We start from the raw sequence: 18,523 nt of genomic DNA, 5'->3' as shown, positions 1-18,523 counted from the left end.
AAATTTCCTGTTATTTATCAAAGGAACAGCAATATTTAAAGATTGGACAGGAATACACCTCACTTTTTAGTTCAGGAATTAGATAATATATTTCTCCTCTCTACAAAAGTTTAAACAAATTACTTGATAAACCTGCAAACTGGAATATTTTTGTTTTATACTTCTTTTTACCCCCCCCAAAAAAACCCCTTTTTTCCATTAAAAAAACACTTATGCCATTTAATTGGTATGTTTTGATTTCATAGATAATTGCTTCAATATTTTTTATATAAACATTTAAAATATAACTATTTTTGAATGTCCCCCCCCCCCAAAAAAAAAATTATCCTGAACGTAGTCGCACACCTTAAAAAGCATTATGGAAATCAACTGGAGTAGTCCCCGCGAATTTTTATCGCAAGTTGTCTGAGGAAGGTTTATCTCCTCCCCATATAGAAATTATGGACATTGGGCAAGGCAGAGAATACCACGAATGCTCATATTTTTATTTCCAGAGCCCCACACATGTGAGCGTTCTGTGCTTCGTAGTATAGGGGAAAAAAACCGAGTTATGCATTTTGAACGACTTTTTTGTAGATTGATTGAAACCAATATTTAGCAAATTATTACAATTTCAATAAAAAAGATGATATAGTACATTTTATTTATCAAAGTAGCTGTCATCACGTTTGCATGTTTGCAAATATATACATCGATAGATGTCTAATCTTTAGACGGATTGTGTTCCAAATTTAGCAAGAATTTCCATTTTCGATGCTAAAATTTTCCACCAAATTTTATTTATTTAACTTTTTGATTTCTGGTGTTTTACAATTAACTTGTAACCCCCGGGGGGAACCTCTTAACTGAGGATGAGATGCTTCCGGCATGGTGGTTGGATCTCGCCACCCTGGATGGTACACAAAAAGGCGGGGTATCTAGCTCCTCCCATCGATGACGTGACGTACTTCCTTCGGGAAGGGTTGTATCGTGGCCGGTGATGGCCCTTAGGACTCAACCACAGTTCCCGGCAGAGTTTATCCGTGTGCCTTCGAGCGGGTCGGAGAGTCAGTGTTATGATTTACAATTAACATGTTTCATTTGCTTTAGGGTAGGCATATAAACTTCCTGTGAATAGATTTCGCTTAAAATACACCAGAAATCAACAAATTTGGTGTAAAGACTCCTTACCAAATTTGATGCGTATAGCTCATGTAGTTTTTATATTATCCTGTTTTCAAATCAATAAACAGGCATAAATAACCCCCAAAAATAACTCGGGGGAATTTCTTGGCGGAGAGCCACCAAAATCTTGAATTTGAATTTTTTGTTCTTTGAAGATTATGATACTTTCTTATAACTTTAAAACAGCAATTCTTGTATGTATATAAATTTATTTATTTCATATACCTTGATTTGGATAATTTTTAAAAAATCTAGATAAGGTTTTGCTTTTTAAGTTTATCTATATAGGCGTTTTTCCTGAAAAACAAACGTGACTTTACACTTAAAAAAACATTTTTTATAACTAACTATTACAGCCTTTTTCAATCCACTCTTATGCTGACAATGTCATATAGCGCCCTCTCGGATCCGATTTCACCATGGTAAAACTGAGTACAAGTTCAAAAATATAAGTAATGATCGATAAATTGTAAAAAGAATACTGTAATAAAACAAATTGTTTCGAATAACATGTTAAATTAAGTGCATTCGCGACTTTTATTATTATTATTATTTAAATGACCATTTCATATGTAGGTAAGATTGAAGTGTGTGATTCGTATGTAAATATTTGCTCAAAAAAAATTACAAAAAAAAAAAAAAAGTGTCGAGCGAAGCTTGGTTTTTTTTTTTTTGGATATTATTTCGTTTAAGAGAAAATAAAAATTTGATAAAAAGATATTTTTGTTTTTTTACATTGTACTGAAACATGGAACTGCGTATTTTACAACAGAAAAAAAAAAAAATGCTTTTAACATAATATTTTTTTTAAAGTCATTTAATATTTACGATTGATGCCAGGAGGGTGTAGAACCTGACGGAATTGTTCATTTGCTGCATTGATCAACCACACAGTGTTCCTCAAAGCAGAAAGCTCTTCTTCATTTTTCAGAACTACGGACATCAATTTATCTCGCTCTTGTTCCAAATCTCTCTTTTCATTATCAGCCTGGCAAGGATAAAAAATTCAAAAGACAAAATGATAAAAATAACTAAACACAACTATGATTCAAAATAATAATTTTCCAAGAAAAATGTTTTCACTTTAATTTTTTTTTTTTTTTTGAATATGAGAGAATATAAAATTAAAATCAATCCCCCAGCATTCTATACATTGAAGAAACCGTATACTTTCATTGGCATTAATTGGTTGGTAGGACGTTGGATTCGCGTCCCTTGGGTTGTGAGTTAGAACCCGCCAGCCGAAGACTCTCCGTGTGTGGTGGTGGCTGGTACTAACGAGAGTTGTGTTATTTGACAAAAATGAATTTGTTCAATCAAAAATTAAAAGGAGTGGTCACCCTGAAACATTTTCGTATACTCTCTAATAAAGGTCTTATCCGCCTTCTCACCCATAAAACTATGTATGCCCATGAACGCTACAAGTGCTCAGATTTTTATTTTCAAAGCCCAGCACATGAGAGTTGTGTATTTCGTAGTAAAATAAAAAATCCGAATATTTTGATGCATTTTTTTTTCGACAAACTGAAAGCAAAGTTTGACATAAAACTATACTTTTAATAATAAGATCACAAACCAAATTTTATTTATTTCAATTGCGACGTTTTTGAATTATTGCCTTCACATATATGCGGAAAAACAGATCTCTCAACCTTTGCACAAATTTGACAAGAAATTTACATTTTTGATGCTAAAACAGCGTATCAAATCTCATTAACATTATTTGATGAGTTTTTAAATTACTCTAAGTTTACATGTATACCTAACTTACAGACTGATAGACAGTCGACTCCTTGAAGAGTTTGCTTTAAAATATGATAAAAATCGACTCTTTATATGTTAAATTTGCCTGTCAGATTTTTTTTTATCCAACTCTTTACATATTGTAATTATCGTTCAATGACATACAAATACGAGACTGTCCCTTGTGTTCGGACAGTCAGAAAGATAGATTTCCTCCGAATAAATTTCGTTCGAAAATCGATAGATGTCAATAAATTTGGGGTTAAAATCGCATTACGACTTCCATCCATTTAGCTCGAAGTGTTTTTGAATTGTGTTTGAAGACAGACAGACCAAATTTTAAAATTGTCTTTCGGATTTAGAAAGTTCTAAAACGTGGAAATTCGTCGAATTCTCGAGTTCGAATTTTTTGACAATTACAATAATTTCTCTTCGTATGAGAAAATAAATATGTCACTTACCTTTGCAAAAGTTTAAGATGAAAAATTCTTTCTTTCGTTTTTTTTAAAGAATCAATATTAATTTTTTTTATTTGAAATTCAGAATACAGAAGAGGGAAGGAAAAAAAAAACTATTATAACAAAAACATAAAGAAATTCCAATTCTTGGCAATAAAAGATAATGTGTTGATTTCTTATTCTCATAGAAAAGAAATTATTCTTATTCGCATGTCTTCTTATTAACAAACAATTCGTTAATTTCTGATTTTACATAAAATTAATAAAAATAAAAGCAAAAAAAAGTTATAGAATTATAGTGTTAAAACTATGTTTTTACTTATGGCACTTTACAAGCCCGCTGACAGTTATCTGTCAGCGGTTTAAGCCGAATGAGCGTCTCTTGTTTTTTCAGTAGCGCCATCTAGGGCCAAGAATACAACTTAGCTACTCACATGTCACAACCCTTTTTACGGGGCGGACTTCATGCATTTCATTCACTCTTCCACAGATCGTAATTTAGACCTGAATCAGTGAACGATCACCTCTGAACCAGTTCCCCCAAGTGGTATTACTTTCAACATGGAGGACTTTGTGATCACGACAGATTTATGCGTGCGCCAGCCACCACACACACGGTGAGTCTTCGACCGGCGGGGTTCGAACTCGCCACCCAAGGGATGTGAATCCAAGGCCCTACGAACCAGGCTATCCCGGCCCGTTAAAACTATAAAAATAATTATTAAAAACAAAAAAATAATAATTATTTAAATTTAGATAAATAAAAACAACTTACACTCTATATGTACAGGAAATTACATTGTTTATAGTAAATCCCAATTTGTGCACACGCATACACATGCAGATAGAAAATAAAACCCATTAAAATGTATATTTAGATACATTGTAATAATGTAAAAATTCCTTATTTTAATAAATATAATTAAATAACCGATTTATATTATAACATTAAATAATCGATTTATATCGCACATAAAAGAAAAAAAAAGAAAGAAAGAAAAACTTAAATTTGAAGAAAAATACAAAGGGGTGGATTCATTCAAAGGTCAGCAACAAAATTAAAAAACATATATTTTTAAAAAAAAATTTCATCTCCCAATAAATAGTTCATTGAATTAAAATCCAATTATAGAAGACTCTTCTAGACTTTTGAGAACACTAATAATTGTTTTAAGCAGCAATTTATGGACATTCAAAGTAATGTAATTTTGAAATCATTTATATTAATTTATCAGAATTAGTGATTGAAATTTGTTAAGCATTTAACCACAACAGAATACGGTAGAAGAATATGATACTCCAACTCTTGCAGATTCCAATGCTTCTACAGAGATTATAGATCTCAGTGCTTACAAACAAACTGAGAAAATCCAGGAAATAAGATAAATACCTTTATAAGTAATTCGGCTTCAATGCTTTCACCAGGCTCAGAGATACCCAGTGCATCCAAGACGATTTTATACCTAAAGCAAATATTTACATGAGAAATAAAGATAGCAATTTACGCAGATCTACATTTACACATTAAATTAAAAACCAGTGGGTGTGGGATTCCTACATAAAATTGTGGAACATAAGACAGGTTGTGAACACTACGACTGCTCAAATTTTTATTTTCAGAGTACCGCTCATGAAAGTTGTGCACTTCGCAGTACAGTAAAGAAAACCGGTACTATAGTCTGTGTATTTTCTGATTGGAATTACATTTGACACTCAACTATAACTGTCATAATAAAATTACATCCAATTTTGACATATTTAAATCACTGCATTTTTGAAATATCACATTTAAATACTTATGAAAGTACAGATCGACGTATTTGATTCCAAATTTGATAAATATCCACATTTTAAATGCTAAATCTGTTTACCAAATTTGATATATCTAACTCTCTTCGTTATCTAGTATCATGTTAACTTGCATTTGGACAGCCGAAGAGACAGACCTTATAATTTGGACCGATTAAAAACCAAAATTTGATGTGGTATTAAAATTGTAATTACAAGATAACATAAAAAATTTCATTGATTTAAGTCATCGCATTTTTGAGTCACCGCCTTCACATGCAAAAGAACAAAGCAGCAGATGGTCAATATCTCGATGGATTCCCCGTCTGGCACTCTCCTATTTATAGTTATTATATTTACTTACATTCGGACAGCCGGACAAATAGAATGAATTCCACTGACTGAATTTCGCTCAAAATTAGACGGAGTCTCCAAATTTAGTGTAAACTTACAACAAATTTCATCCATGAAGCTCGAAACGTTTTTGAGTTATCGTTTTTGCAGCAGATAGAAAAGACATCAAAAATGTGTTTTTCGAATTCAGAAATGTCTGAAACTTGAGAAATTCTTCAAAATCTCCGGGCATTCGAACAGTCGGTCTTTCTCTGAACAGATTTAATTCAAAATTTAATAGAAATCTGCAAATTTGTTGTAAAGACAGTGCACTAAATTTCATTCATCTTGATCAAAGCGAGCATTTTTAAACTATCCTTGTCATATACAGACAGACGGACGGACATTTTCCAAAAACGTATTTTTCGAATTCGGGGTCAGTCTGAAACGTGGAGATTCGTCAAAATATCGAGTAAGAATTTTTTGACTATTACTATACTTTCTCTATACTTAGTATAAGTAATAAAAGTATGTACAAAAGTTTAAGGAGCTTAGTATTAAATTATGAATTATTACCCAGGTAAGTGATATAACACACGTCAATTTCGTAAAATTTGGCTGGCTATGTTATTACAGCCTGCCAATTTATAAAGAGCATTTAATTGATTAATTATTATATTATTTATAATGTGCAATTAACACAAAGAAAGTAAAAAAAAAAAAAAAAAGATTTACGAAGTGATTATGAAAAATGATTTGTAAAGCTAATGCAAAATAATTTATACACAAAGTTGTGAAATTAAATAAATCCATATCAGGAAACAAAACAAAAAGAAAAGTAATTGCAACATTTGTCTCCACAAATAACACAATTGAAGCCTAGCAAAAGAAAACAAATTACTTGGTTTGAAGCTTCATCACTTTATCATCGCTTTCCAGCAATCTTTTCTTCACGACCCCGCATTCATCGGTTTCTGTTCTCATCTCAGCTTCTAATAATTCGTTGCAATGTTTCAATTCTTCTGTCCTTTCTTTCATCATCTATTAAGAATCAGTATCTCAGTAAATAGCAAGGAAATAAACCACATTAGCACTCGTTAATAACTTTAAAAAAGTATCAGACATTTAGTTTCGATTTTTACAAGTAATTGAAATATTAGGGTATCCCAAAAGTTTCTTTCTCATTGCCGTTTTTAAAGAGGCTTGTAAATGGAAGCATAACTTGGATTTTATATGAAAATGTATACAGAAAATGCACTTGGTGTAAGGACAATAGGCTTTTGGTGGGATTGAAAAGTTGTAATTTTCCGCGAGCTCCTTCTTCAAAGTGAAACAATAAATTCTAAGAAATACTGTCATCAACTGGATCAGTTGAAAGCTGCCGTAGTAAAAAAACGACCAGAATTAATAAACCGATGAGGCGTAGTTTTCCTTCATGATATCGCGGGACCACATATTGCATTAGTCGTAAGAGAAAAACTCTTACAGTTTGATTGGGGTGTTTTACCGCATCCTGCTACTCTCCAGATCGCGCTCCATCTGATTATTACTTCTTTCTGTCCTTAAAAATAAACGCTTTCAATCAATCAGCGAAATAAAAGCGCACCTCGAGGATTATTTCTTGTCCAAAATACAACAATTTTGGAAAGAAGGCATAATGAGGCTTCCCGAGAGATGGAAGAAGATAACAGAGCAAAAAGGGTTCTTACATAGCAAAATAAATAATTTCTTAAACTGTAAATATTGTGTATTCATTTCATATTAGAAATAGGAAAGAAAGTTACGGGACACCCTAATAAATTTATAAATTTCCAAGCCATTAAAATATTAGTAACAATTTTAAAATAACAGAAAATTAATAAAGACAATTTTGCAATTTTATCAGTAAATGTTTAATTTGTCAATCCCCCAAAAATCTACTATTTTAAGAAAGAATTTTAAGTAAAAATGTGTGTGTGTGTGTTTTTTTAGAACATAACAACTACAAAGGAAATTTTTTTATGAAAGTAAGTCAATAAGTATCTATTTAAATTTTACAATGCATTACAAGAAAAGTACAACATTTGCAACAGCATTTTTTTCAAAACAGTCCTCCTGTATTTTAATGCACTTGGCTCAACATGGCACAATATTTCCAATACTTTTTGGAAAAACATTAGATAAGCGCGTATTAAATGAACGCCAAGCCCACATAAACACAGCTGGTTCACTTATTGATAGGAGGCACACCTTAGGTCTTTTTAATGATCCTTAAATGAGCCAAACAGATGGGAATAAAAAATCTTGAGTGGATGATAAAGCGAAGTTTGGACAGCATACTCCAACACATCGAAATGAAGATTCTGTATTGGTTGGACAATGTGTTCGGCGCTATGTGGTCGCGCAAAGTCATGGGAAGAAAAGAACGTTTTTAATAATTGATTTAGGGATTAATTTCGAATTGCACGCTTCAACTCGCTGTAAAAGATATCATCACAATGCTCATAGTTGCCACTAATTTTTTTCAAGTAATGTTCAAGAATTGACCAATGGTGGATATCCATCTAGGCAATTACCTAGGACCTCTTGGCTCATGCAGAGAGCGCAGGCAAATCGATAAATTTTTTATTAGCCTAGCTACCGAGTAAATTTGTAAAGATTATAAACTGTATGATTTAGAAAATAATATAATGATACTACTTGATTGATCAGGCACCGATTTATTTCTATTTTCACAGAGAACATCTCAGATACGTGATAAGAAGCTCCCGATGTGCTGATTGGTTCTCACCTCCCCTGTAAGTACAATGATAATAGTGTTGGTCTCTGGGCCTATTGCCGATGACGGGTCGACCAGCGAGTGTTATGTTATGTTCAGTCCAATCTTATGAAGGGTTTTCTCTTTATAATTCCTATCAGTTTCATTATGGGCACTTAGTTATTACAATATTTATAAGCTTTAAGCAGCCAATCAAATAATTTTGTAACAGATAAATGTGGATTTCACTCAATAATCAATTTTAATAAAATAAATAAAACATATATGTTTTCACAAAGTTGTTGTGATAAATAAATAAATTATAAACATGTTAATGAATTTAAAAATGTGTCAAATGCAGAACTAAGTTGACCCAAAAGAAAGACCTCATAATGATCACTGCCTGGGATCACAAAATGCATAAATCTGCCATTGGAACTGATTTTTGAAATGCCATGTCAAGACAGAGGCTCTGTACCAATCGAAAAAAATTCTCCCAGGCAAATCTAAATTATAAAAGAGACATCACAACCACAATTGCAAGACTCAGAACAGGGCACCTGAGGGACATGAGGATCATGCCTGATGTTTCCAGACTCTATGAAGAATGCAGACACTGTTAAGACATGCAGCTGGATCCGGAGAATATTTTTAGCTACTGTTCCATTATTCCAGCCCTCTTCAAAATAGACATTGACTACACCAGGGGCATTCTTTATTCCGATAAAGCTGAAGATGTGACCAAGGCTGTTCTGTATGCTTTCAGTCCAATCTAATTATATCTCTCTCGCCTTTTTTTAAAATTTTTTATTGCACTTGTCACACGACAACAACAACAATTCATTTTTCAAATATTTCAAAAAAAAAAAAAAAAATCTGAGCATTATTTTTTCTGCAGACAGTTGAAGTTCTTGAATTTTGGTTTGAGAGGAGATTTGGGTTGTTTCCATACTGTAACATTTATTTTCTACTTCTAGGTGATAAAAATCTGTTTTATCTTCAATTCAGCGGAAATTCGTTAAAATAATTCGTCATCTTCGTTAGCATAATGGTAGTAGCATAACGAATGTAAGAGATTGACTTTTCTTGATTCTAAAGAGGTTTTGTAAAGGTCAATGATGTTTAGTCATGGCATTTTTTTCTGTCCGTTCATAGTATTTATTTTTTTAAAAATGATATAAACACATTAATGTACCTTTAGATTAAAAAAAAACTTTATAGAAAGCTGTCGTTTTTACTTCGGAACAGAGCAAAAAGTATTAGGGTAATACTGAAATTTGTCATAAGCGAAAAGTACAATCCATCTAGTAGCTGGCTAGCACACAACCTACAGATAATTAGGATAAAAATGCAGATACATATTGACCTACCTTCGTTTGTTACGTATAAGAGATTTGCTTTTGGTCTCATCACACTGATCGAATAGAACTTCCCATACGATATGTAAGAATGTATATCTAAAACACATTTGTTCAAATACTCACTATACGTATGTCTGTGCATATACGATATCCACTCTAATCGTTAAACAACAGCTACTTTTTTAATCTTTAGAGGCAGGAATATAGGACAGTTGGGAAATGTTTTAAGTGACATAATTAATTATATTTTATGTTATTTGAGTCGATAAAGATAGTTGAAAAAATTACGAAGACGAATTTTTTAAACAATCTTCCAGTTTAGTAGCTAGACAGTTCTTTGGTGTAGTAGCATTTCGAGCAAAAAAGAGTTTCGGTCTTCCACAGCTAAAATTTATCGAGTTACGAAGTTTTAAATGTCAGCATTTTAGACGATATTTACATTTCAATGAATACCTTGTGGAAGATCAACCAATTCAAAAAGAAGTTGTTTCCCTCGACAGCCATTAATTAAAAAAATGAAATTCAAAGTTTCACAAACCGGACAACTTTAGTTTTAAATATCATTGCATCAATAAATTAAATCCACAGGTCCTGTTAAATATAACAAGACCTGAGGACTATATATATAAATATAATTAGATCTACCAGAAGTTTATTTATTGATTTAAGCAACATAAAATATAACTCTTCACGTAATTTGAAGCATTTTTTTTAACTGGAAATATTAGATCGTTCTATTAGGAACATCTGGAACAACTTTAACTGGTTATGTTCTTATTAAGATGCAAGCTTCTCTCTTTACCATCTATGGCATCAGTTTTAATTGTTCCAGACCTCTTTTAAATTATGTTTTGTTGGTGACTCAATCTTTTATATAACTTTTTCTATACCGTTCAATGTTGACAGTCAAAGGAAGACGATAGTGTAGTATGCTATGTTTCATTGTTTTAAAAAGGGTTAGAGTACATAAGATTCCTGCAGACGAGAGGTGTACTATTTACGTCAGAGGTGTTACGGCTATTATAACTGTCACCAATAGGTTTTAGAATTTTAAGGCTGTCAATCTTGATTTGAAAGATTAGATCATAGTTACCGCCTAGTAACAACAAATATGGACCTTATCAATGTCATGATCGTTGAAAATCCGTTAAAATATTAAGTGCTCCAGATAGTGGATTCATTAGCATTTCCATGATACGAATCCATAATTACTTGATCAGGATGGAGCATATGTTCATCGATATGCAGTTGTATATTTATTGACGGCTTCATAAACCGCGTTTCGACGTGCTATTTGCTTCTCTGTGAAAGAGATCGTATTTTAAAGAGACGTGTCATTCATAATGAGAACTTCAATTCTTTGTCAAAGCGTGGATAGAAAATGCACCTGATGTAAGGACAATAAACCTTCAAATGTTGCCGAACTTCAAAGTAGAAACTTTTTTTTTTCGTACTTAGCGGGACTGGGTAAGTGTAGTCTACTTACTATGAACTCTTTCCTCATGGTGAAATGATCAATTCTGCCAAATAAAGCAATCAACTTGATAAATTGAAAGTCGTCATAACAGAAAAACGATCAAAATCAAGAAATTGGCGAGCGGTTGTATTTCTTCGGAGCAATGAAGAATTGCAAATTGCATTGGCTGTAAGAAAAAAGCTTTAAAATTTGATTACATTCTCGGTACTTTCCAGATCTTGCACCATCCTATAATTATTTGTTCCTATTATTTAAAAACCATCTCAATAATAAACAGTGCTAATCCGTAAGAGAGATAAAAACATAGCTCGAAATATTTTGAAAATAAGTTTCAGAAATTTAGGATAGAGATGATATTGAAGTTTCCCGAAAGATAGGAAAAATGTAAAACAGTCCATATATCTATCCTTATAATAAAAATCAATGTGTGTCTGTATTCTCTACAGGACAGACTGTTCGACTTACAGCTACCAGATTTGGCACATGCATACCTTGGATGTGTACCTCGGAGATGTTTCTTTTTTTAATTTTTAATTAATTAAAAATTAAGCGAAATTTTGGAGTTTTTTTCGAATAGCTTCCAAAAATATTATGACACAAACACGATTTATGCATCAAATTAAAGTACAGAAAATTATCTTTTTAATGATACCAATGTTTTAACCTATAAATTAAGTTTCTATTTTTAATGAATTTTTACAAATAATTTAATCATATTTTTAAACAACTTATTTATCAGAAAATAAAAATAAAATTTAACCTGCACGAGCACGTTTCACGTGCATGGGAAAAAATTGGCTTTTATTTTAAATTAAATTTAGAAAAGCGTAATTTTCATTTGAATATCACTATTCTGTAAAAACGGGCGATTTTAGATCCCTTCATCGATCGTCTCAAAGATGATTCACCAAACAGTTCCCAAGGTTTCTCAAGACTGATTGGACTAAGTTATGAAAATGTTGATTGTTTTAAAATTGTTTGTTTAATATTAAAAACTTCATAAATCGATCAAATTTGATTGCAGAAGGTAGAAATACTTGCGTATTTATTTAGTATTTTATACTTACGTAAAGTTAGAATGTCAAAAATATTTTGCAGAATATGATTCCTTAGGACCAAAGGACTCTAAAATTTAAACTTCATAATTTTTTGAAGTACATTCATAAACCGAAAGAATAAAATATTATTATTGACATCATTTAAATCCTTTTGAAAACGAAACAAAAAACTGAATTATGCGGTGAATTCGGGAAATTTTTGTTGAATAATTCTTTGAGATATAAATTACGAAAATTATTCTGTAGTGCACATAAGACTTCAATGCCGAACGACTCTGCTTTCGTACTCATATTTTTTTTAAAGATATAGTTAGTTTCAGTAAAAAAAAAAGTCTTTATATTAATTGCCGTTTCATCATTTGCACTTTAATTTAAAATTGAATTTTACGGGCGCTTATAGAAAATTAGAGAGAGATACTAATACAATGAACAGAATGACTTAAGGCTTACATAGTAGTATAAGTAAATCAGATGACTATCAAAATTTGTCGCATAAAAATATTTTGATGAAAAGACTGTTATGAGACCAAGTTATATAAAATATTAATTGAATATTTTAGAGAGCATTAATGCTGGTGAATCGGCAGGTCACCAAAGGCGGCTAGTAATGCAACAAATAAATCTTAAACATTAAATGTCGTGTAATCATTTTGTCATAAAATAAAGAAAAAATATTATTTTCAATACTTATTTATTGAAAGAAAATAAGAACCTTATAGGTTCTTATTTATCTCTAATGGTTTACCCTAAACCGTCTCTAATGGTTACCCGGTTTTTTAACCTAATATTATATCTCTAATGGTTTAGAAAGTAGTTACAGATGAGTTTATTTTCTTTAACCTCAGTTGTCTTTCTATATTCCAACACAGCATGAATTAATATAGTATTTCATAAAAGTTAGTAAAGCATAAAATAAAATTAAAAGATAGAAATTATATTTTCTAATTATTCACATGAGAATGAAATTTACAAGAATAAAATATCTATCAATAATTACCATTTCAAATTCCAGTTTACTCTTCTGAAGGGAAGCAACAGATTTATTTTTATTATTCAACAGTTTTTGGAACTTCTTCATTTGGAATCTTTCTAGGCATTCTTGGACAAGCAATTCCTAAAATAAATGTTTCAAAAAATCTGTATGAATATTTATATAAAACATTTTAATACTTTTCTGTTTACTTGACAGTAATTGCAACCAAGCCTAGTTATTGTTATGAAATTAGCTATATTTTAGGAATGACAGCCGAAAAAAAGAACATTATAATAGTTCGATTACAGCGATCTTAAATCAGGAAATTAACAAAAACTTGAAATCATTAGAAACTGTTCGGTGTTTCCATGAAGTGACGTCCTTCTCAGATGGTGCTATTGAATTAACGTTTCTTTTATTCTCTTTAATTAATTAAGATTTTCAGATGGCACACCTAATTTATCGTTTTGTTTCTTATATTTAATTAATTAATCTCGGGCCACGAAGAATCGCGAGAATATCGTTTGGTGTTTTCGATTTATTTTTTTTTCAATTTTAATTATCGCATTCTTATAAATCGCAATTTATGTTTATTTTTAACGACTTTTTTTTTAATACTTTATAACCTTATTTTTACGACTTTAACCGCACTCTTACGAATTGTGTTTCTAAAATAATCTGTAAATATGTTGTAAATATTAGAATATAATTTTAAAATCAAGCTGCATTATATTCACAGGATTTAACCACACATGCAATAGTCCAGTAATAGTGAATCAGTAATCGAATTACATTATAAACAAACGACAGGCACTCATTTTTGTCAATGTCATACTTCTGCTAAATCAATTTTAGATTCTTCACAGGTTTAAGAATTAAATTATATCATTAATAATTAAAATCAGATAAATTTTGAATACCTGTTTCCTGGAAATGCAGCATTTTAGAGATTTTTCTGAATTAGCAACATAAAAACTGAGGAATTTCAGCTTTTCATTGAGGTCAGAATTAAGTTTTTTGTTTGCTTCTAATTGCCCTTTAGACACACTGATTTTTTCCTAAAATATGGAGAAAACAAAATTTTCAGATTAAGATTATAAGATAAACACTAATAAAATGCAATTGATTTAAAACACTTCCCTGCGCATTTCATTCTAATATGAAAAGCTCGAGGAAGAAATAATCAAATAAAACAAAGCCAGCAACAAATTATTTAATAAAAATAAAATATTTAACGACTTGTTAGTGACAGTATCGTCATCATTAATTTCCAGTTTGAAAGCGTTTTTTTTTTAAGATATCCCATTTTATGAATTATTTTTAAGCATGAGAATAGGAAATGAATATATTAGTAAATATTTCAAAATGAACTGGAATTTGGTTTTAGAACTAATTCATTCAGAGCAATATAGAAATCTCTTCTTATTCTATACTAAAGCAAATTAAAATGGACAAATCTGTTATATCAATGTTCTGCCAATTATTAAAATCACTGGAAAAGCGATATACAGGGATTCTTAATGAATGCTAAGTCATTGAACCTTGACCTCAGCAACAAAAATAGAGGTTTTGCAAAACGCAAGAAATGAGTCTTTATCTCAATTAGGAAGTGAGATCTAACGATTCTTCTACATAATTGTATATGATGTTGACGTCACAACCTGTCAGGAGACTATAAAATGCGAGGCGCTCACATGATATGTTCATTTAGAGATTCGTATTTCATACATTCAGATTCACAAAAATGCAATTCAATAAGATATTACAGATTTGTAGCAATATGATAGAAGTTATTTGTTCTATTATTATGTCTAATTAAATATCTCAGAATATTATGTCAAAGGATTTTAAAGTGATTGATACATTTGAATAGTATTTATGCTTTAAAACCTGCTATTCAGGTTTAAACTAAAACAACAAAAATTTATTTCTGATTGTTGGCATAGGTGAATGAAGATAGGGGGAAAAAACCCAGAGAGAGAGCAACTCATACATTAATAATTTCTTAACTTGAATTGTAATGAACTATCATTAATTTTTAGTCCTAATTAATTTTAGTCATTAATTTTTAGTATTCACTTTTTTTCCGTATTATGGATGCTTGAGTTTCAGCTTAGAAAGAGTAATTTTAAATGAAATAACAGCATTTGATTCCTGTATGAGTGTTCATCAGCAAAACAAATGAACTACACATTTTATCAGACAAAGAATTTTTTTTTAATTAAATAAATAAAATGTATGCCAATTACAAGTTGTCTTAAAAAAATAACATATTTTCAGTAAACTTTCTGTTGAAAATAATATTTTAGCTAAAGTATAAAAAATATTTTATTGCAGCTGCAAATCTGACATGCTTAAGTCCATAAGTAGATGTTGATGTCAAACGCAACTCAATGGAGACTTGTCCATGAGGGTACTTAATACATTAGAAAAGAAATAAACTGCATATCTAAATTAGAAATAAAAACATTTGGACTCTATAGATGTTAAATTGCTTTTTTTAAGTATACTTTGATTTTATTCTCTTGAGAAACAGCTTACAGCACTGCATAGTAAATAATAAAAATAGAAAAATAAACAAAAACTAGAAAAACTATTTTGCTTATACAATAAATATTAAACAGATCAAACTTTTGTCTCATAGAAGTGTAATATAGACTTGTAGGAGTTGCATTACTCTATCTTCTCTTTTGGATGATAGATGGCGATGCCTGATTAGGTACACATCCCATAGTGCATAGCGATGTTAATAAAAATGAGATGATATGCTGTTCTATTAGGCTGCGCGAGTGAATGTCTTGTCTAGTCTTTGTGTTTATGTAATGTAAAATGTGATTATTAAAGAAATGTTCCCAAAAATATACGTCTTGTTGCTTCTACTGCACGGATCATTATGATCTTCATTCCACCACAGACTCATAATTTCTAGTATATATAAATTAATTTGTAAATTGGCATTTGTTTATCTGAAATATTTTTCATATAAGATTCTATGCAGAAAGTAAAGCGTATGCAAATTTTAGCACATACATCTTTTTAAAAATTGGTTTTCAATACCTTCATCAGTTTAAGTTCCTCAGTTAACATGTTTAGAGAGCTCTTCTTTTCTTCTAGAACAGAAACAAGAGCAGAACGTTCTTTTTCGATTCGACGTTGTTCTTCTTCATTTGTTATCCCCGCCATTTTTTTCACTCTGCGTCTCAGTTTTTCTAATCCAGATTCCTGTAAATATAAAGATATATCTGCGGAAATTTCAATTGTAGAAGATTTTTTTACTAAATGAAAACTATTTTATGATTTCAAAAATATTTTCATTCCTTTAATTTGCCATACTTACGATCTCATACATATCACTCTCTTGCTTTGCTCTTAGTTGGTCGAGAGCAATGGTTTTTGCATTTAGGTTTCGTATTTCAGCTTGACAGTTCTAAAATAATAATAAAAGAATATTAAAGAATAATAATGCTTTATTTTGATTTATTTCGAAATATTTATGACAAGCATTTTAAAATCATAATTTTACCATTCATTTTTGCTGACCTAATGTATACAATGTATATAATGTGTGTGAAAAACCTACATTATATAAAACTTTACATTTCATTTAAGAAGACTTTTAACATAAAGCAATTTTGTGGAGCTGTATTAAAATCTACAAAAGAAAAAAAAATCAAGATGTTCCAATAGCTAATTTCGAACCACTAGAGATAGATAAATACGATTAGTTCCAAACTGGAGAATGCTTCAAATGATAGAAAGAATTATACTTTATATTTTAAAAAAAATTGAATTTGTCCAGTGATTTAAGGCATTTTTATTGATTCGAATAAGAAATGTATGTTTCAAAAAGTCATGTAATCTAACTTTATGTAAGTCCCCAGGTTCTATCAATCACTTTCAAAAAAGAAAGAAAATCTATTCTTTTGCAACTAAAAACTAATCGTATTATGAAACGTTTAAAATCAATATTTTAAACGAATAAAATTAAATTCGTGGCTGAGAGAGAACTTAAAGAATCGTTTGCAATTTGAAATAATGCATTGTTTTTTTAAAATCAAATTTAGATATTTTTTGAATACTTTACATAATTTGCATTATTTTTAGTCGTTTTTTTTCCAACTATTTCTTATTTTTTTAATTTGCAGAATTAGATTATATTTCATGAAATTATGAATACATTTTGTGCTCAATTTAGCAAAGAAATTTACAATTGTTTGAGGTTGTAAAATAATTATATTACTATGGAATTTAGTAAAATTCAGCTGCTAATAAAAGAAAAAAAATCAAGCTTGTTTTAAAATATAAACAATAATTTTGTCTAATAGATCACAAACCAGGTGTTAATGGACAAACCAAAATTTAAATCCTTCATCTATGATGCATAATTTCAGCTGCTTGTAACAATAAGTTATTTATTTATTGCATTTTCATTTATATCGAAAACATATTTTTCATTTGAGCGATTATTTTTAAATTAAAACGTTGCCTGTGAGTTAACATTTTTGTTATTACTCTTAATACATTGTTTCGGAATTTTAGAATTATTGATTGTAATCGCATTTTAAATATTATTTTATTTCTAATGCGATATTTAACTTAAAATGATTTAGTTTTTTTTTTTTGCTATTTTTTTACCGAACGAAGTATGTTATATTTCATTTATTATTTACGTGAAACCTGAATATTTATTTTATACTGAATATATAAATCAATAAAAAAATTATAATAAGATTTTTAATTCCATCTAAACATCTTATTTTCCAAATTGTTCCTTAAAATACATATGTATACGACTCCCATTCAGGTTAAACAGCTATAAATAACAAATTAGTTATAAATCAAAGGATTTTTTTTCTTATCATAAGTGTAAGAGTGTTAATAATTTTTTATTAAATATGACTGATGGGAATATTTAAAATTTATAATTTTAACAGAAATACATTTATTGACTGAAAAAAATAATTCTTTTCATCCTTTAAAGCATTTTTCAATTTCAACATTATGTTCCTATCTAATGGTTTAGAAATTGGTTATTAGGTCACAATAAAAGCGGGCATTGTATAATAATGAAGCTCATTTGCTACTAAAGCAAATTTTGAGAAAAGAATGAAAGTTTTGAAGACAAAGGCTTTATAAACATAAGAACTAATTTTCTGTTAATTTCTTATAAAAGAGAGACTAAATAACAAACTAATTTTAAAACAGCTCTAAATCAAAAATTTCAGCAGGATAAAATTTGTTATAATTGAAATGATATTGATAACACATTTAACTAACAACATAAAAAAATATAGTTTCTTCGAAGCCTTTTTTTACTTATATGAAAATAATGACAAAAATATACAGACAATTTATATATTTCATTCTTATTTCAGTATTTTTACCCTAAAAATACTGAAATATGAATTAAAGTGTTTAAGAACTTCAGTTC

At 29.9% G+C, this 18,523-nt stretch overlaps 1 protein-coding gene across 1 annotated transcript in view; it reads right to left on the bottom strand.

The window, feature by feature from the left end:
• Nucleotides 1-18,523, bottom strand: part of LOC129957348 (coiled-coil domain-containing protein 39-like) — a 45,309-nt gene that overhangs the window by 14,079 nt on the left and 12,707 nt on the right. Inside the window, exons 10-16 of the mRNA XM_056069632.1 lie at nucleotides 16,430-16,519; nucleotides 16,150-16,314; nucleotides 14,013-14,150; nucleotides 13,117-13,233; nucleotides 6,388-6,527; nucleotides 4,756-4,828; nucleotides 1,993-2,152 (exon numbers count right to left, since the gene is read on the bottom strand). Of these exons, the coding sequence (XP_055925607.1) occupies nucleotides 1,993-2,152; nucleotides 4,756-4,828; nucleotides 6,388-6,527; nucleotides 13,117-13,233; nucleotides 14,013-14,150; nucleotides 16,150-16,314; nucleotides 16,430-16,519 (883 nt within the window). The remainder of the gene's footprint in view (nucleotides 1-1,992; nucleotides 2,153-4,755; nucleotides 4,829-6,387; nucleotides 6,528-13,116; nucleotides 13,234-14,012; nucleotides 14,151-16,149; nucleotides 16,315-16,429; nucleotides 16,520-18,523) is intronic.

Source organism: Argiope bruennichi, chromosome 11, assembly GCF_947563725.1.
Source record: "Argiope bruennichi chromosome 11, qqArgBrue1.1, whole genome shotgun sequence".
In the NCBI taxonomy this organism is placed as follows: domain Eukaryota; kingdom Metazoa; phylum Arthropoda; class Arachnida; order Araneae; family Araneidae; genus Argiope; species Argiope bruennichi.
This window is presented reverse-complemented; position numbering and strand designations above follow the sequence as displayed.